General features: G+C 46.5%; 1 protein-coding gene across 3 annotated transcripts in view; it reads right to left on the bottom strand.

The window, feature by feature from the left end:
* SMAD7 (SMAD family member 7) overlaps positions 1–11,437 on the bottom strand; it is a 46,291-nt gene extending 34,854 nt beyond the window's left edge. Inside the window, exons 1-2 of one of the 3 annotated variants that reach the window (XM_068251382.1) lie at positions 10,609–11,437; positions 5,463–5,516 (exon numbers count right to left, since the gene is read on the bottom strand). In XM_068251382.1, coding sequence (XP_068107483.1) covers positions 5,463–5,516; positions 10,609–11,134 — 580 coding nt within the window. In that variant the 5' untranslated portion in view covers positions 11,135–11,437. Of the gene's footprint in view, positions 1–5,288; positions 5,373–5,462; positions 5,517–7,305; positions 7,385–10,608 lie in introns of those variants that run through there. The other 2 variants (XM_068251384.1, XM_068251383.1) reach the window with 2 other exon arrangements.
* Positions 11,438–21,291: the final 9,854 nt, after the last annotated feature.

The raw sequence follows: 21,291 nt of genomic DNA, 5'->3' as shown, positions 1-21,291 counted from the left end.
ACCAAACGTTAACAAAAAGGTTACATGCCCTGCGTTTGCGATTTCCAAAATCGCAAGTGCTCCAACACCAGACTTGCACTAGCAAAGAGTTTTTGAAAAGCGCCGATGATTGTGGGAGCTTTAAGAAAGAAAAAAAAAAAAAAAAAAAAAAAAAAAAAAAAAAAAAACACGTCCACACTTGCTCGTGTGCTTCAGTTTTGTTCATTTTTATTTTTGTAAAATGTTCCACTATATCCACCTCAGTCAGCATTCGCCAGCTGCCTGCCAGCTCCTCCAAGCACTGTTGCTCCCACTTTGAAGCTATAGATTATAGGCTGGTCTGTCAGCGGGAGGCGTGGCTTTAGCAGACATGGCAAACAGTCTTCCCACAGGGAATGCCAGCCTCAGAGTCAAGCAAGAGGAAAAATTGCATCAAGCAACGTAAATACGGTTCTATTACGGTGACCAGAAAACGCACTCTAGCTTCTTGCTGGAAATTGCCACCAATTCCTAGACACGACACATACAAAATGGCTGCCCTCACGCCAAACACCACAGGCAGGAAAGACCCGCAGCCCCCTTCCTCCAACTCACAGCAGCTGAGCAGCAGCGCCTTAGACACCTCCCTGCCCCTCACAGCGGATATTTCTAATAAGCTGCCACATTCAGCTAAAACGTTTTTTATCATTAAGAACAAGGAGGGTGACTACACGCTTTCTTCTTGTTAAACTGGTTATGATGTCACAGTGTTCCATTACAGAACCGCGTTCCTGGTTCTCACCTAGAAACGCAGCATAAACAGATGGAACACAGAGCGGCCCCTGCCCAAAAAGAAGGGGGGGGGGGGGGTTGTGAAAACTTCTCCTCTGCAGAACAAACCTCCTGCATGGACTCCAGACAGGACTGGGCCTCAGGGTGCCAACAGCTACAAAGCAGACCAGCGACCGAGCGTGCGCTGTGACTGGGAAGGTCACTGGCGGATACAGTACAACAGGCAGTGCGCTGTGGACTAAGTCAGTCTATCCATATTCATCATCCACATCCCCAGTCCCAGCAGTTATTGCTCACCCATCAGCACTGCAGTATGCACAGAGCTATGCAGCCATCCTGGCAAGTTCAGATTTCCTCTTTTTACTGGATGCTGTAAGCTCAGGGACTTATCACAGTGTATGAAGGTTAGAGGCAGAGAATGAGGTCTACCCAAACAAAAGAACACTATTAGGCAAAGTTAGTGGCGCATTCCTTTGACACTAAACTTTTCAAAAGGAGCAAAGGAAGAAATGGCTTGCAGGCAAGAGGAGAGGGAGACAAAAAAAAAAAACAAAAAAAAAACACACAATTTGGGATATACTAGAAAACTATATAATAATAAAACAACAATAACAACAACAAACAAACAAACACCAACAACAACAGAAATTTCAGCTTGACCACATGGAAAGCAATGCTGTCCTGTTCCCATTCCCAGACATACACTTTAAAGTTATACCAGAGTCAGCTTACTAAGCCATACTACAGCACCTCCATCTGGATCATCGCATATTTCCCAGCATAGATCAATCGATCGATCGATCTACAGTGCCACAGAACATGCTGGTGTGATAGAAATCAAATATAGTAATAACTAGTTGTAGAAGTGCAATGAACTATATTGTTTAGGCACTGCGTAGCCTTTCTTGTTTGCAGAATACAGATAGATGACATGGCGCCCTCTGTTTTGACTCATGGAGGGTAGGTGAGGGCAAAACGTAAACATTTAAGCAAGCTGACACCCCCAAATTTTCTTTACAACCACGGCAACAGTACTGAGCTCTCTGTTTGAAGTTCTGTTGCTATGAGACCTTCTGCAGGAGCAGTAAGTTGCAGAGAAGAAGCTACACCTGCACTAACCATCTGACTGGCAGCAGGCAGACTCTCCCATCTATCTCCAAGCATCTGCTAGAGACACTGCGGAGCAGCTGCATTTTATAGTAGCGCGATAAAGTAATTGAGCGGAAATAAGGTTTGCCATCAATTCTTGCCACATCTATAGCAAAAAGTACTGAGGATTATCTGGGCAAAATCGGAATGCCCCTTTAAGGGCTACAAAAACCAGCTAAGGCCCCAGCATATGTAAATAGTGTGACTAAGGTCTGAGGTCAGGGCTGCAATAGGACAATATATAGAAAATAAAAGGGGGAAAAAATTCCTGCAAACAATTCCTGTCCGCATTTTCATCCATTCATCTTTACGACAATGAATCCCTCCCCTTCCACCCAACAACAACTTTAATGGCTTCATCTCTAATTTGAGCAAAAAATCTTTCCCCTTTCCTAAACCCGCCAACCAATGCTGTGATAGCAGCTCTGTACCAATTGCCCTGCATATACCAATCAGGGAAAGAGGCATTCAGCACTTTCATGTTCTGAACTGCTCCACAAATGTTGCACAAATGCTAGTTGGAAGCAGATTTCTACAACAGAAAACTTTGGGGGTACATTTACACATAATGGGAGCAGCTCCCCCTTCTGCACCAAACGGGAACTGCTTTGAACACTTCCCAATGGGCAGTAATGAGATCTTTAGCTAGTGGGTGGAGATCCCCATTTGTGGGGTGACTGCAATGCAGATAGGAATGTGGGGATGTTTGGAAGAAAAAACACCGCACTGTAGCATTAATGTCTACAACACCATATATAAAACAAAATTCACAAAATAAACCTGAGGTGAAAATAAATGTATAATTATCAGCTTAAAAAAGTAGATTTAAAATGTTTTGTCATTGCTCAGTGACACAGTCTTTCCATGCCCCAGAGCTAAAATATATGAACTATTAACTTTTTTTAATCTATCCCCTGCACTCAGAAGCTGCTCTCTACCAGGCAACAGCTTACAACTGTAATTCCTTCTCAGTGTTTCCCACTACGCACACTACTAAAGAGAAACTGTCACTTGCATATCTAAATGTTTTAAGTACACCTGAACTGAGAGGGAGTCACACTGTCTATACACACACGTTTATCTAATGTCATCTATAGACCGCTTCCCAATCTTTCTCGGTCTCTCTACAAAAGTATAAAATTCCACTTATATATGTTCTAAATCTTCAGTTCATGATCAACACAAATCAGCTTAACTCAGCCAAACTAAAATCAGGACAATCCTGAGCCCTCTCCTCACCGCCAATGTCTACTAGTGCCATGCCAGCCTCATAGAAAGTTAAATCTTAGGTAAACAGACACTGGAGGTTTATCAGACACAGGTGATGGGAAGAGAACCTCTTAAACAAGATATAACATTCAGACTGTTCAAGTCAGCAACATTCAAAACAGGAATTAATTCACTGCGATTTGCCCATCCAACAAAAAGACACTAGGGAAAGAAAATGGGTCAGGCAGGGAGACAGGGGACACTCATACATCAATGTGAGTGAGTATTAACATTACAGAAGCCAACAAAATGCAACATCCAATATTTAACAGACTATCAGATTTCAGCCTGACCACACAGAAACCAGTGCTGCTCTATTTCTGTATGCGCTGCCACACTTTGGAGGACTACTAGTACCAGCATGCCTGGCACGTGTCCTGGGCGTTGTCATTCCTTAGCAGCCAGGTAGGGAGATCTCAGTTCTGCTGAATATCCAACCATGATACGGCCTATTAAACAATTTACCGCACTGAGAGTGGGTGGCCAATCAGAGGGCTCCATTTAGCTGCTGGCTTCTGATTGGGCGGTTGGCAGTTGCTCCAAATACCTGCATAATGTGCAATATAAACAATAAATGGCTTGTCACTTGGGCAGTTTGGTGTGCCCATTCTGTTGCAAGCTGCAATCAGTGGGACAAAACAAAAACAACAAACAAAAAAAAAACAAAAAAAAAAAAAAAAAAAAAAAAATTCTCATTGGCTTGGGCACAATCCACATTTGATATGAAGAACTGGGTTACTTGGAGTTCTTGTACCCTCAGGCTCCCGTCTGTGCCCACCAGGGAAGAGGTGATATTTATCTGGCCCAAGGTAAAGCGAAATGCCAACCAGGTCCATGCAGACGGCTCGCCGGTGCCAGCTGAGAGCGGGCCTTTGCCCTGGCAGGCAGCCCATTCATTAAAGGCAACAGGAGTGGCGGTGGTACATTTCACAAGTTCATGGCCAACAAAATGCCTCTAGCGATCCTCGGCCCATCCTTGCTGACCCTCTTCCAAAAACTCCACAACGGGCATAATTCCACAGGACACATCCGTAAAAATTCCAGCACCTTTATGAAAGCCATCGCCGAAGACGCCCAAAGGCTTCCATCAATGCAGGAGAGAATCCTCTGCCGCCCAATCAGATTCCAGCTTACTGGAGGTCACGCCGGTCCAACCAAATTCCTATTTCTTGATCATGAATGAAAATAGTCCAATAGTAAAACGCCAAGCAGCATCACAACCTTTTAGGAAACTGAATATTCAAACTTTAAAAACAGCAGAAGCACAAGCAGTTAAAAATTATATATTAAAAAAAAAAAAAAAGTTAAAAACATTTAAAGGAAGGGTTAACCACTATGGCAACTCCTTGGAAATTCACTGCACCAAAAAGCAAGAAATAATTCTTAACACTGCAACACAAATCAACAAAACACAAAAAAATACAAAGTAGCAACATAAAAGAATAAACATTTCAACAAATGAAGTAAAAAATTAAAACCAGGAGAAAATACTATTATCCTACCATTCAAACTGCACAAAGTATTAACTAATGTTACATAATAGCACTAAACAAAACGAATAATATAACTAACTCTGAAAATTAGCAGCCCAGGATGAAATGGAGATTGATATTACACAGGTCAGCTGACACAAGAGTTTGCTAAATGCTAGACAGGAATCCCAGTGCCAGGCAAGAGAAATAATACAAGGCAGGAGTGGACAAATGAATATAGAATCAGGAGGCAGTCTGGCCAATCTGGGAGCCAGCTCTATCGACAACAATTAAGAGAGAAAACTCAAAACTCAGGCGCCAGCAATAGCAGCCTCCTCCTGGGACTTGTCCAGCCCTGATAAAAGCTTAAAAAGTACTAAAGCAATAAAAGTAGAATAGTATACTATTAGGTAAGCATAATACAACCTCAGAATATAACTTCTCAACTTTTTTTACTGAGGTGTAATTTTTTGCTAACTGCTAAAGAAATAAACAAAATATATATTAAAAAATAGAAATTCAAAAAAATATAATTTTAGATGAATTCTATAAAGTTAAATAAAAAGCAAACATTCAAAAAATAATTAAAAAAAATCATGAAATGCATTAATAAAAAAAAAAAAAAACTCAAATAGCAGCCAGACTTACACAAAAAATGCATCATGTCCAAAAGTTTACCCATTTAACAGAGCAAACACAGCAGACTGGATGTGGCATTGAAGCTGTCAAGAGTGCAGCAGATCAGAAACAGACCAGGATACTTTAACTCAAGAAAAAAAAGTTGACTGAAGGAAAAAAAAAAAAAAAGTTTTCAGAACTCACCAGACGTTTTGAGCATATCCATTGGGTATCTGGAGTAGGGAGGTGGGGGGGACTCTGCAAAAAAGAAAAGAAAGGAAAAGCCATGAGAAATAGAAAAAGCTGCGAGGAGGGAGAGAGGGAAGGGGAGATAGAAACGTGCGATAACAGCGGCATTCTTTCAGCTGAGCTGTTTGTGTAGCTCTGGGGGTTGGAGGCAGGGGCAGCGGGCGGCGACTGCCTGATACTAAGCAGTCTGATAAACAAAGAAAGGACAACTGGCGCCAGACTCCCTGCTATCAGCTCCTCTGGCTGTCTGATCTGGGATCTCAGAGTCTGGTGCAAGCCAGCACTGCCTGATAAAGCTTCCCAGAGACACCCTCCCCTCTGCCTGCTCTCAGGGGCCCCCCGAACCTCTGCCAGGGGGCACCCCACTATACATACCACCCTAACCTCTGTCTGCTCTCAGGGGGCCCCCCGAACCTCTGCCAGGGGGCACCCCACTATACATACCACCCTAACCTCTGCTCTCAGGGGGCCCCCCGAACCTCTGCCAGGGGGCACCCCACTATACATACCACCCTAACCTCTGTCTGCTCTCACAGGGGCCCCCCGAACCTCTGCCAGAGGGCACCCCACTATACATACCACCCTAACCTCTGTCTGCTCTCACAGGGGCCCCCCGAACCTCTGCCAAAGGGGCACCCCACTATACATACCACCCTCCCCTCTGCCTGCTCTCAGGGGCCCCCCGAACCTCTGCCAGGGGGCACCCCACTATACATACCACCCTAACCTCTGTCTGCTCTCACAGGGGCCCCCCGAACCTCTGCCAGGGGGCACCCCACTATACATACCACCCTAACCTCTGTCTGCTCTCAGGGGCCCCCCAAACCCCTGCCAAAGGGGCACCCCACTATTTATACCTCCCAGAGACACCGACTCCACTGCCTGCTCTCAGCCCCCCCCCCCCCCCCCAAACCTTTGCCAGGGAGCACCCAGCTATTTATATCACCCTAACCTCTGCCTGCTCACAGGCCCCCCACACCCGGCCAGGGGACACCCCAATATTTATTGGTCACAAGGGCCCCCAAAGTCTGCCAGCGCGCACCCCAATATTTATACCTCCCAGATGCACTCAGAGGGACCCCCCCAAACCTCTGACAGCACCCCACTCATATATACACACCACCCGAAGCTGCTGCAGCATTCTACGGGGGTTCACTACTACTGCACACAGAAGTCCCCCAAAACTCAACTTCTCAACTTATTATTATTGCATGCAAACCCCCCCAAACTTCTGCAAACACTAGCATTACGCCCTGTCACCCTGAAGGGGGGCTGCTTTTTTTTTTTTTTAATTTACTACATTGCACACAATACCCAACATTAATACTTCCTTCAATCCTACTGCAAAGTACAACCAATATAACTAGATTTAGAGGTTTAAAATGCAACAGAAGTATAACCAACATTAGATATAAAAAAATAAAAAAATTAAACCCAAAACAATACAAATTTGTAACAACATACACTGACATACATTCGTGGAAGCATCCCACAATGAAGGCCCCTGGTAGCAGGGCAGGAAAGGGCACAAGGCTGGGGGGGGTACCAGAGAATATTAGACAGACAACTGCTGCGATTAATGCAAATGACTCACAGAAAAGTACAGCAAAAAAGAACAATGATCGAGTACATCCCAAACAAAAAGCACAATAGAGTCATTAACCCACAAGCTGCCGAGACTTGGTGACACTTAATTGAGTCATCTGTCAGTTCTGTGTAGTAATGAGACGTGAGGAATGAAAGCAATATAGAGTAACAAAATACAAAACTAAATATACTATTAGTTTACTTAACATACCCCCTTATGTGCAGGCATGGCACGTAGGGTGCCTCCGTGGGCACGGCTATCCTATATCATCCCTCAGGGCGCCCTGGGCAGATGCCAAGGGTGCCCACTCCATGTTCCTGGGTGATCAGTAGGACTTAACACACACACTGCCTGTAGCAAGGCAAGCCATAAATACCACAGGCTCGTAAACCGGGGCAGTTAGCTAATGGGACCTGTAGAGTTAACACATGCTTGTAAAATGCAGCATTACATTCTGCTAACAATCTCTAGACGTGGAGCGAGATAATCAGGGAGAGACAGAGTGACTCCAGTACGGCCATTACTGGAGTCTGCAAGCTCTGAACATCTGGGCGAGAGTTCACAGGAGAGAGACAGGAGACTGCTGACTGTCTGACGGGCACCCTAATGGCTGCAGCCCCCTGACCCCTGCCCTGAGCAGCCCCCCCCAAACAGCCCTGAGCAGCCCACCCCCCTCCTGACCCTAGGCCCTTAGCAGCCTCCAACCACTGGCACCCCTGAGCAGCCCCCCATCCTTTGGCAGCCCCATTACCCCACCCCTGAGCAGCCCCCCATCCTTTGGCAGCCCCCTGACCCCCAGCCCTATGCAGCCCCCCTGACCCCCAGCCCTCAGAGACCTTCATGTGATCTTATACAATAATCCTGATCCACATAAGAAAATAGAAAGAAGAGGATTAGCAGCACTAGAGAGATTAGTATGTGCACTGTGTCTGAGCATTACATTAATGGGTATAGGGACAGCCATACTATGACACTCGTGTACATACAGTAGTACTATACTAAGTGCACCCTATACAGTCATCATATGTTCTAGGCTAAGGACTAGCACCCCTATAATAGAGGATTGGGGGGAGAGATAAGGCGATTGCGAGCTTATGGACACAGGACTCCTCCTGTCAGTTGTTTTGGGGTCTCATGGTGTATATTGGGGAGCAAAGGTCACATATGACGGGGTACAACGAATATTTAGGGGTACGCCATAGAAAAATAAACATTTTCTATAGACTAGAAGCACTATAGTGAGATGTAAATGGACGCCAGAGATATTTGGGGGGTACAGCATACACAGTTCATTGGGGATGACAAGACATATATGGCATATTTCCATATGCTCTATACGTTTTACATTATAGAATACAGGAAAAAAAAGGTGTATATTGGAAGCTTACAGATTGACATGCACGATATAATATAGAAGACTGTAGGACATCCTAATACTCATGCATCGGAAGTGTTTGTAGTTTGGGGGTGCAAGGATATATATGGGGAAAAAACAAAGCCAAAGGATGCAGGATGTGCAAAGAATTTTAAGATTGCACCCAAGATTGCAGGGGGGTTCTCGATAGAGGGCAGAATTGACAATTTTTCATTTAAAAGGGTGCAGGTTGGGGTGCAACGCATAGGCAATAGCTGAACCTACACAGAGGAAATACACAGCCAGGGGTGTAACGTAAATATGGGGTGCAGTATACTTTGGGGTGCACAGTGCTGTGAAAGGTTATAGTGCAGAGTACATACAGTGCATTTTGGGGTACAGGGTCTATGGTGTTGAGGCTACCATGCATAGTTTGGGGGTGCAGGTAGGTTCTACATGCTAGTGTGCACAGCTATAGTGTATGTCTATAAACTATATGGTTATACTATAGTGTATGTCTATAATATGGTTATACTATACTGTGTAGTGTATTTTTATAGCTGCACAGCACAGAGGTGCAGAATGTTACCTTCCCTATAGGAATTTTCCAGCAGACATCACAGTGCAGTCTATAGAAAGATGCGGTGAATATCTGAGGGGTTATACTTCTCGGGGTGCGGTGTACATTTTGGGGTGCAGATAGCTGAATACGCATGCAAGCAGCACATCTTCGGGTGCAGTCTACAATAGGGGGTGTAGATGCGAGTGTTAGGAGGTATGGGGTGACAATTTACATCTATATTTGGAGGTGCAGACATAAGGCTGAAAGACCCTCTTGGGGTGCAGTCTATAGGTGGGTGCAGTGTACATTTAGGGGGTCCATATAGAGGAGATAAGGGTGCAAAATATAATGATAAAAAGGGGCGATAGCAGATTTCAGGGTGCACAGTACAAAAGGCTACATTGCATAAGTGGGGGTAACACTACATCTTGGGGTACAGTCATAAGGCCAAGTCAAAAACTGCTGTTTAATAGGAGGTGCAGGGTATAGAAAACTGGGGTGCAGAGAATTTAGTAGGGGGTGCAAAGTACACGTCTTGTGCCCCTGGACCGGCCACAAGCGTACTTATCGCGCACAGTCTGTCATTATTACACACACCGGGGGATGCAGAAAATATATACATATATTTTAGAATAGGGGGTGCACAGTATATCACAGAGACTGGGGGTTACAGCGGAGGCTGGGGGGGTGAATGACAGATGGTGCCCCCTGGCACAGGTGGTATACCTCGCTCGCACAGAATTGGGGATAGATAGATATATCTCTCAGTGGACCCAGGTGGTGCACCATTGGCACATAAGGGGCACACAGTACATATACATCACATACAATCCAGGCCCCCCTGGCACAGAGTATGACAGATTGGGGTGCAGAGAAGAGAGAATGTGGGTACACAAACATCACAGTGGAGGGCGCACAATGCCAGTTCCCCCTGGCACAGTTGGCATAGCTAGCTGGCACAATGTACAGAACAGGGGGTACACAGTACATACACAATCACAGATAATGCCGGTGCCCCAGTATATGACAGATTGGGGTTGCAGAGTACAGAATAGGAGGTACACACTACATATACATAAAACATTGGAGGGCACCCAAACCCGGTGCCCCCCTGGCACAGGTGGCATACCCAGCTGGCACAGTATGACAGATTGAGGGTGCAGATTAGAGAATAGGGGTACATATACATTAATATGAAACAGAGGAGATACAATTCCGGTGCCCCCTGGCACAGGTGGCATAGCCAGCTGGCACAGTATGACATATTGGGGGTGCAGAGTACAGAATAGGCAGTACACATCACATACAGTCCCCATGCCCCCCTGGCACAGTATGACAGATTGGGGGTGCAGAGTACAGAATAGGCAGTACACATCACACACAGTCCCCATGCCCCCTGGCACAGTATGACAGATTGGGGGTGCAGAGTACAGAATAGGCAGTACACATCACACACAGTCCCCATGCCCCCCTGGCACAGGTGGCATAGCCAGCTGGCACAGTATGACAGATTGTGGGTGCAGAGTACAGAATAGGCAGTACACAAGACATACATAACACAGACAGTCCCCATGCCCCCCTGGCACAGGTGGCATACCTAGCTCGCAGAGGCGGCTGAGGTGGTGCGGGTTGCAGCACAGCAGCTCCGGGTTGCTCTTGCCGTAGGACTGGCAGCAGCTGAGCCGCTTGAGCTCGGCGGAGGGTCGCAGGTCTGGCCAGCGGAAGAGGCGGCAGAGTAGGGCTGGCAGAGGCAGGGGGCACAGGCGCGAGTCCAGCTTGGCAGCGGGCAGTAGCAGGCAGGGGCTGCGGGCCCCCCCTCGGGACTCCACCGCCTGCAGTAAGCCCTCCAGCTGCCTCTCCTTCAGCCTCCGCAGCACGGAGTGGGTGAGCGCCTTGAGCTCCGCCTCGGAGTGTGCCCGGGGCAGCTTGTGCTGGGCGGGGGGCAGCTTGTGCTGGGCGGGAGGCTGGTTGTGATGGTGCTGCTGCTGCTGGGCGGCGGGGGGCTTGTTGGCCAGCAGGCAGCAGCCCCCATGCTGCTCCCCGGCCTCTCCTTCCCCCGGCTCCCCCGGGGCTCGGCTCCTCCACAGGCGCCGGACGAGCAGCGAGCGTTTGGTCCTGAACATGCGGGAGGAGAGCAGGGCTTCCCGGCTACAGAGCGCGCATGCCGCCCGCAAGTCATGAAGGAGCCTGGATCCGAGGCCGGCCAGAGACCAGCAGCCTGGCGGGGGGGAGCGGGGAGCATACGCCAGTCTGCGGCCACTCCAGGAGACTCCGGGAGACGCGTCCTGCCCTACAGCATGCCGGGGAGAGGATAGATCCACAGCTCCGCGTCTTCTGCCTGATCCGGCTGCGAGAACACAATCCCAACACACAGATCCGCCCGACCGCACGGCAACTACTCAACAATGATGCGCCCGGCCGCCTGGCAGCTCACAGGGAAAATAACGCGTGTCTGCGCCTCTCTCCTGCTCACAGGCTGCGGGGCGGGGCGAGAGCCCGGGGGGCGGGGACCAGGGGAGGGGCCTCAGCGTGGGCAAGACTGGGAGAGCTGCTTGCTTCTCACCTGGCTGCCTGTCACTGCTCTGCTGATGCTGGTGACACTGGCTGCTTCGTGTGCCTGAGGGGGACACATAGAAAGGGCTCCTAATATAATATATATATTGTCTGTGTGCCAGTCTATAGTCTCCTGTCAATGTATACATGTGCCAATCTGTAGTCTTCTGTCATATGCATGTGCCAGTCTATTATAGTCTCCTGTCATATACATGTATCTGTGTGCCAGTCTAAAGTCTCCTGTCATATACGTTTGTCTGTGTGCCAGTCTATAGTTTCCTGTCATATACGTGCGCCAATCTGTAGTCTGTCATAAACATGCGACTGTGTGCCAGTTTATAGTATTCTGTCATATGCATGTGCCAGTCTATAGTCTCCTGTCATATACATATGTGTGCCAGTCTATAGTTTGTCATATACATGTGCCTGTGTGCCAGTCTATAGTCTCCTGTCATATATATGTGCCTGTGTGCCAGTTTACAGTCTCCTGTCATATACATGTGCCTGTGTGCCAGTCTATAGTCTCCTGTCATATATATGTGCCTGTGTGCCAGTTTACAGTCTCCTGTCATATACATGTGCCTGTGTGCCAGTCTATAGTCTCCTGTCATATATATGTGCCTGTGTGCCAGTCTATAGTCTCCTGTCATATACATGTGTATGTGTGCCAGTCTATAGTCTCCTGTCATATACATGTGCCTATGTGCCAGTCTATAGTCTCCTGTCATATACATGTGCCTATGTGCCAGTCTATAGTCTCCTGTCATATACATGTGCCTGTGTGCCAGTCTATAGTCTCCTGTCATATATATGTGCCTGTGTGCCAGTCTATAGTCTCCTGTCATATACATGTGTATGTGTGCCAGTCTATAGTCTCCTGTCATATATATGTGCCTGTGTGCCAGTCTATAGTCTCCTGTCATATACATGTGCCTATGTGCCAGTCTATAGTCTCCTGTCATATATATGTGCCTGTGTGCCAGTCTATAGTCTCCTGTCATATATATGTGCCTGTGTGCCCGTCTGTAGTCTCCTGTCATATACATGTGTATGTGTGCCAGTCTATAGTCTCCTGTTATATATATGTGCCTGTGTGCCAGTCTATAGTCTCCTGTCATATATATGTGCCTGTGTGCCAGTCTATAGTCTCCTGTCATATACATGTGCCTGTGTGCCAGTCTATAGTCTCCTGTCATATATATGTGCCTGTGTGCCAGTCTATAGTCTCCTGTCATATATATGTGCATGTGCCTGTGTGCCAGTCTATAGTCTCCTGTCATATGCATGTGCCTGTGTGCCCGTCTGTAGTCTCCTGTCATATACATGTGTATGTGTGCCAGTCTATAGTCTCCTGTTATATATATGTGCCTGTGTGCCAGTCTATAGTCTCCTGTCATATATATGTGCCTGTGTGCCAGTCTATAGTCTCCTGTCATATACATGTGCCTGTGTGCCAGTCTATAGTCTCCTGTCATATATATGTGCCTGTGTGCCAGTCTATAGTCTCCTGTCATATATATGTGCATGTGTGCCAGTCTATAGTCTCCTGTCATATATATGTGCCAGTCTGTAGTTAGTCATAAACATGTGCCTGCGTGTCAGTCTATAGTCTCCTGTTTTATGCATGCATCTGAGTGCCAGTCTATAGTCTCCTGTCATATACATAAGCCCTAGTGCCAGTCTATAGTCTCCAGTCATATACATGTGCCAGCATGCCAGTCTATAGTCTCCTGTCATATACATGCCAGTCTATATTCTCCGGTCATATACATGCTCCTATGTGCCAGTCTATAGTCTCCTGTCATATACATGCCAGTCTATAGTCTCCTGTCATACACATGCCAGTCTATATTCTCCGGTCATATACATGCTCCTGTGTGCCAGTCTATAGTCTCCTGTCATATACATGCCAGTCTATAGTCTCCTGTCATACACATGCCAGTCTATATTCTCTGGTCATATACATGCTCCTGTGTGCCAGTCTATAGTCTCCTGTTATATACATGCCAGTCTATAGTCTCCTGTCATATACATATGCCTGCATGCCAGTCTATAGTCTCCTGTCATACACATGCCAGTCTATATTCTGTGGTCATATACATGCTCCTGTGTGCCAGTCTATAGTCTCCTGTCATATACCTGCCAGTCTATAGTCTCCTGTCATATACATGTGCCTGAATGCCAGTCTATAGTCTCCTGTCATATACATGTGCCTGAATGCCAGTCTATAGTCTCCTGTCATGTACATGTCAGTCTATAGTCTCTTATCATATGCATACGCCGGTGTGCCAGTCTAAAGTCTCCGGTCATATACATGTGCCCGTGTGCCAGTCTATAGTCTCCTGTCATATACATGCTCCTGTGTGCCCATCTATAGTCTTTGTTTCCTTCCTTATACATCTGTCTATTGTCTACGTGCCAGTCTATGCCCCCCTTGTGACATTCTCTCTCTCTCTGCTCCCTATGCCAGTCTATGTCATTAATGTCTACACCAGATTATCTGTTTGTACCATATGTGCCAGCGTAATCCTTGTCTGTCTGCGCCAGCTGTCTCTTACACATGTGCCAGCCTCTGGGCTCTATCTGTCTGAGCCCTGTGTGCCAGTCTGTGACCTGCCCTGTCTGCGCCAGCCTGTTCAGGCCTCACCTCCCTCTCCATGCCTTTTATTTTGTGTATAACAGCTTGTATGCCAGTCTATGCCCCTGTCTAGCCCAGCCTGCAGTATTCACCCCCTGGCTGTGCCAGTCTGCCCGCCTATCATCACCATGTGCGTGAGAACATGAGTCTTCCCTGTCTATGCCAGACTGTCATGTGCCAGTCTCTGTACACTTCCTCTATTGCTGTGCCAGTCTGTGTGTCATTGTGTGTCACTCTGCATAATATGTGTCACAGTCAGGGAACTCTCTGAGCTCCCCCACTGTGTGGTGTTTAGTGACAGTCTCCTTTTTTGTGTTTTGTGTCACCTCTACTGTCTGCCCCTCCCAGTGTTCCCAGACAGTCTCCTCACATTCCTTGGGGGTCTCTCTGTAAAACTCTTTTCATGTGCTGTCTCTCTACTCTTCCTTTCTTTTGTCAGCTGTCTCTGACACCAGGGACACACAGCTATATTGCAAATACAATTCACATTTGTAGGAATGATTGCATAGACCATTGGATCTCAAACTGGGTGCTGTGGCACCCTGGTACGCCTTGAGCACCTGCCAGGGGTGCCTCGGTGTTCATCCCCATCCTTTGGGCGGTGCTGCTAAAGAGGAACTGTCACGAAAATCTTAAAACCTAAAACACATACAGATAGTACATTTCTCCCAGAGTAAAATGAGCCATAAATTACTTCTCTCCTATGTTGCTGTCACTTACAGTAGGTAGTAGAAATCTGACATTACCGACAGGTTTTGGGCTAGTCCATGCCTTCATGGGGGATTCTCAGCATGGCCCTTATTCTTTATAAAGACATTCCCTGAAAATGATTAATACAAAGATGCTGGCCAGCATCCCTGCTCGATGCACACTATTTTGGCAGTTGGACGGAGCAACTGTCATTCACTAAGGGCTCGTTTCCACTATTGCGGTGCAGAATCGCCTGGATTCCACCGCTGTTGAAATTCCATGAATTAGCATGCGGATGCGAATTTTTGCACGTTTTTTGCCGCGAATTCGCATGCGAATTCGCATAGGTGAGGGTATATGCGAAATTAACCATGTCACTGCCTGTTTGAATTACATTGGTACCTATGCGAATTCGCATGCGAATTCGCATGAAAATTCGCATACCATAGCCGCATGCGAATTTCCTATTAAATACATTAGCGGCGATTCGCATGCATTCCACTCGCAGGCGAATTCGTTGGCTCTTTTGTGCGTTTTTTTACCGCTGAAAAAAACGCACCTCAACAACGCTACAGTGGAAACAGGCCCATCCACTTGCATTACATGTGCGAATCTGCATGCGTTGGACGCATGCAGATTCGCGATAGTGGAAACGAGCCCTCAGTGCTTTTTAAAATAAAGAAAACCCTGAGAACCCCCCTATGAAACGATGGGCTGGTCCAAAATCTGTCGGTAATGTCAGACTTCTTCTACCTACTGTAAGTGACAGCAACATAGGAGAAAAGTAATTTATGGCTCATTTTACTCTGGGAAAAATGTACTTCCTATTTGTATGTGTTTTAAATTTTAAGATTTCCGTGACAGTTCCTCTTAAATAAGGGTCAAAACAGCATTTCAGTAGTTATTTTTACCGAGGGGTGCCTTGAAAACAATTTCAGAGCCATCAAAAGCGCCCTCACCCGCAGGGCCGGGCTGAGGCATAGGCTGGAGAGGCTCCAGCCTCAGGGCGCAGTGTAGGAGGGGGCGCAAAATACATTCAGCTGTCATTCCTAATTGTGTTTGAAGCAGAAAGAAATAAGAAAAGGAGGTACATGGAATTGACTACAAGCCAGATAACTAGAGATTAAGGTGTTGGGGGCCCTGGGGTGCCTCTTAGTCTAATAGCAATCAGTGTGTGACGGCTGGGGTGGGAGGGATTGAGGGGCGCACTTTGGTGTCTCAGCCTTGGGTGCTGGAGGACCTCGTCCCGGCTCTGCTCACCCGAAAAAGTTTGAGAGCCACTGGCATAGACCGAAGTAGTCAAAATGTATGAGGCACCAAATTCCCGTACACTGGATAGAGGAAACTAGGCCGAGGTGATTGGTCGACTTCATCGCTTCAAATTTCTTTTATTTATTTATATAGCGCCAACATATTATGCAGTGCTGTACAGAGTATATTTTCCTGTCACTAACTGTCCCTAATGCTGGGCATACACAGCTCGATTTTGCCACTCGATTCCGCAGTTAATTCTCTAAACTTCCGCTCGTTTTTCTTATCATTTTTCATTCACTGCTATCCGGAATCGAGCGGCAAAACGATCGGGTGGGAGATCGGACATGACGGAAATGATCTATCGAGCCATCTTAATGGCTCAAAAACGAGCCGTGTATGCCCAGCGTCAGAGGGGCTCACAATCTAATCCCTACCATTATTTATTTAAAGGGACACTTAAGTCAAAAAAAAAAATGAGTTTTACTCACCTGTGGCTTCCAATAGCCCCCTGCAGCTGTCCGGTACCCTCGCTGTCTCCCTCCGATCCTCCTGGCCCCACCGGCAGCCACTTCCTGTTTCGGTGACAAGAGCTGACAGGCTGGGGATGCGAGTGATTCTTCGCGTTCCTGGCCACAATAGCGCTATCTATGCTGCCATAGCATATATCCTATGCCATATAGCAGCATAGAGGGTGCTAATGTGTCTGGGAACGCGAAGAATCACTCGCGTCCCCAGCCTGTCAGCTCCTGTCACCGAAACAGGAAGTGGCTGCCGGCGGGGCCAGGAGGATCGGAGGGAGACGGCGAGGGCAGCGGAGAGCTTCAGGGGGCTATTGGAAGCCCTAGGTGAGTAAAACTCATTTTTTTTGTTTGACTTAAGTGTCCCTTTAAGTATTTATATAGCGCCGACATATTACGCAGCGCTGTACAGAGTACATATTGTCTTGTCACTAACTGTCCCTCAGAGGGGTTCACAATCCCTGCCATAGTCATATGTCTATGTATGTATCATGTGGTGTATGTATTGTAGTCTAGGACCAATTTAGGGGGAAGCCAATTAACTTTTCTGTATGTTTTTGGGATGTAGGAGGAAACGGGAGTGCCTGGAGGAAACCCACGCAGACACAGGGAGAACATACAAACTCCTCGCAGATGTTGTCCTGGCTGGGATTCGAACCGGGGACCCAGCGCTGCAAGGAAAGAGCGCTACCCAATAATCTATTGTGTGTACAGTCGCCATGAGACACATACGCACAACCAATTTTGACTGGCCAATCATTGGCTAATTTTACCACCTTCATGTAGTATGAGGGACAACTAATTTTAAAGGATACCGTAGTGCAAATTGAAATTAAGAATGGGGGAAGCTGGCATGTTCAGCGGGCTCTCCTCATGCCCCCCCCCCCATTCTTCTCCATCCCCCTCCGGTACAGCCTAGTGACCTCCGGACTTACGTCCTTGTCAGGGTGGTTGCGGTGATGCACATCCTTGTTTCTGTGGTCACGGCCGGGAGTGCTCTGTGCAGGCGCACTATGTAGTTATGACATCACAACTACAAGTAAGTTTGGGGGGTCACTAGGCTGTACCTGAGGGGATGGAGGAGAACGGGGGGAGCGGTGGACGTGAGGAGAGCCCACTAAACATGCCTGCTCCCCCATTTTTAATTTCAATTTTGCACTAAGGTAGCCTTTAAATACTGTGAACAGATTGACCTTCCATTCACAATGAGTTACTGCAATGATTCTGATTCTGAGGCCTCGTTCACATCTGAGGAGCGCAGATGGCCGCGCATCCGATCGCACGCCATCTGCGCCACTGATCCCATCCATTGACAGTGATGGGATCAGCTCTGCGCTTGCGGGCAAAATGCAGGCAGCAGTACGCAAGCGCTTCCCAGTGCATTGTACTGCTGCGCAGCGCAGTAGATGTGAACGGTAGAAGGGCAGTCTATGTCCTTCTGCTGTTCCTGCGTTTTAGCACATCATACGCACTTCCATATTCGCACGGAAGCGCGTATGATGAGAACGAGGCCTGATTCTGATTCTGCAATCGATAAACAAATGTTGCAAAATTACCGACTGAAGTATGACCGTGTTCATATTCACAATGTTTTCCGCCTGAAATTACCATTTGTGGGAAAAGCGCGGTAAAAAAGTGATAAAAGTGCGGTAATATGTTATGAAATCAATATAGATTGCATTGTTTCATCGTTGCATTGTTTCATCGTTAATTACCGATTTTTTTATCACCTGTAAGTACCTGGCGCTATTTTTCACTTTACAGCCAATCACATGTAGTCTAGAGCCTTTCGATCTGTGTTAGCTGGACTTTATTTTTATTTTACACGCTTATTCTGCATATTTAACGAACTTTAGCGACATTTGTGAATGTAGAAAAAACAGTTACCGCTGATCGTAATTTTTCTTGACAGATTTCTTTATTGCATGTATATTGCGAATGTAGGCCATTGCGTAGGTAAGCCTCTCATACTACAGGGAAGTGGTCAAATTGGCTACAGCAGTGTCTGAATCACACCAGAAACAAGCATGCAGCTAATCTTGTCACATCTGACAATAATGTCAGAAACACCTGATCTGCTGCATGCTTGTTCAGGGTCTGTGTCTAAATGTATTAGAGGCAGAGGATCAGCAGGATAGCCATTGCTTAAAAGGAAATGAATATGGCAGCCTATTTATAACTCTCACTTCAGTTGTCCTTTAAAGAGAATCTGTAATTACAAAAAAAAAACCTCTTGGGGGGATACTTACCTCGGGGGGGGGGGGGGGGGGGGGGGGGAAGCCCTCTGGATCCTAATGAAGCTTCCCCTGTCCTCCAGTGTCCCGGCAAGTACAGGTTCTCTTTAAACCATACGCCCAATATAGGATGGCAAAGTGATCCAAGATACACTCGATTGCTCCAAGGCTAAAAAAATTGATTGGGGGATTTTGTATTGCCTTGAGGCCCTGTGCACACTGCATATCAAATTTTCGAATTTGCAAGTACGATTTTCCCTGGTCACTATCGAAACAAAAAGATGAATGCAGAACAATCGCAGCATGCAGTACCGATTAAAATCGCAAATCGGTATTGCATGTAAAATCGCGTCAAAATCACAAATCGGAATCGCATGTAGTGTGCAAGAGCCTATTGATGAGATTTTTGCAGAACTAAAGTGACTATCGCCAGTTCTGTACCACTCATTCAATGCAGAGCAGCTGTTAGGCTCCGCCCCATGGGCGAATGATTTACTGTAGATGAAAAGTAGGATGGAACAGAGATGATAAATGTGATGCTAACGACCGGTACACATGATGCAATTTTCCTGCCAGATCGATGAGAAATTTCCGTCTTTCAATAATTTCCAACATATCCGATCTGCTTCGATAGAGAAAAGGATCGATTTGGAGATCTGTACTGTACAAAATTGATCCTTTTCTCAAACGGAAGCAGATCGGACACGTTAGAAATGATCAAACGATGGGAGATTTCCTGGCAATCTGATGGGCACATTGTATGGTGTGTGCCCAGCCTTGGTTTCCAGAATTGTTGCAAATTTAGTATATAGAAGAGAAAAGCCATCCATATAGCATAAAGCAATCAAAAATTGCATACAATAAGTCCGTGAAAAAATGAACAATTTTATTGGGGACATATCCCTTTAAAAACAATTAAAACATGGCCAGGGATACAGGTCTGGCGTCATCAAAATAGTATATACAATAATATTCATCATAAATTACATTAAATGATATAGTATAATAAACAAGGATGATGAGGCAACAAATCCAAAAACACTCAAAGACCTACGCTCACCTGACACCATCTATATCTGGCTGCTCAATTGATAACTGGGATAAATGCCCGTCAATAGTGAGAAAATAGATAGAGTGCTTACCACCAAGATCCCCGCAAGACAGTCAGGCCAGTACCCCCCGCCGGATCTCACATGTATCGCAGACCCCTCTGCTTCGTCGGAGATATGTATCTCCGAGATAGGTATCTCCGACGAAGCAGAGGGGTCTGCGATACATGTGAGATCCGGCGGGGGGTACTGGCCTGACTGTCTTGCGGGGATCTTGGTGGTAAGCACTCTATCTATTTTCTCACTATTGACGGGCATTTATCCCAGTTATCAATTGAGCAGCCAGATATAGATGGTGTCAGGTGAGCGTAGGTCTTTGAGTGTTTTTGGATTTGTTGCCTCATCATCCTTGTTTATTATACTATATCATTTAATGTAATTTATGATGAATATTATTGTATATACTATTTTGATGACGCCAGACCAGTATCCCTGGCCATGTTTTAATTGTTTTTAAAGGGATATGTCCCCAATAAAATTGTTCATTTTTTCACGGACTTATTGTATGCAATTTTTGATTGCTTTATGCTATATGGATGGCTTTTCTCTTCTATATACTACTTTGGTAAATATTCATCCATGGCGTTGTATGTCATTACATTTTGGCTCAACTTTTACAGTTTGCTTGTTGCAAATTTAGTCCGTATAAAAGTCAGTTTGGGACTCAAACTCAGTAGCTGCTGATGTTTATTGGCTCAGATTCAAGAGACTCTATTTTAGCAACAAATTTGGAACATTAGCATCTCCTGTATCAGGTCTAGGTAGGAGTTTGCACTTTTTGTTTGTTTGTGTGTAATAAATGTATGTGGACTGACTAAACAATCTGATTGTTATCTTGGGGTTTCCTCTGTGTCTCAATCCCTTTCTTGTGCCTGTCTCATCATTCATGCCAGTCTCTCCTCTCTCTGCAGTCTCCCCTCTTCCTGCAGTCTCTCCTCTAGGCTGTCTCTTCCTTCATATCCTGTATGCCAGTCTCTCCTCTCCCTGCAGTTTGCAGTCTATCTCCCAGGCTGTAGCTTAATGTGCTCTATACCAGTCAGTCTCCCCTCTCCCTGCAGTCTCCCCTCCCCCCTCTCCTCTCCCTGCAGTCTCTCCTCTAGGCTGTCTCTTCCTTCATATCCTGTATACCAGTCTCCCCTCTCCCTGCAGTCTCCCCTCCCCCTGCAGTCTCTCCTCTCCCTGCAGTGTCTCCTCTAGGCTGTCTCTTCCTTCATATCCTGTATACCAGTCTCCCCTCTCCCTGCAGTCTCCTCTCTCCCCTAAGCTGTGTTCATTAATGTCCTG

The sequence above is a fragment of the Hyperolius riggenbachi genome, chromosome 1 (genome assembly GCF_040937935.1).
Source record: "Hyperolius riggenbachi isolate aHypRig1 chromosome 1, aHypRig1.pri, whole genome shotgun sequence".
Classification (NCBI taxonomy): domain Eukaryota; kingdom Metazoa; phylum Chordata; class Amphibia; order Anura; family Hyperoliidae; genus Hyperolius; species Hyperolius riggenbachi.
The sequence above is the reverse complement of the archived record's forward strand: the minus strand, read 5'-3'. Positions and strand labels throughout refer to the sequence as shown.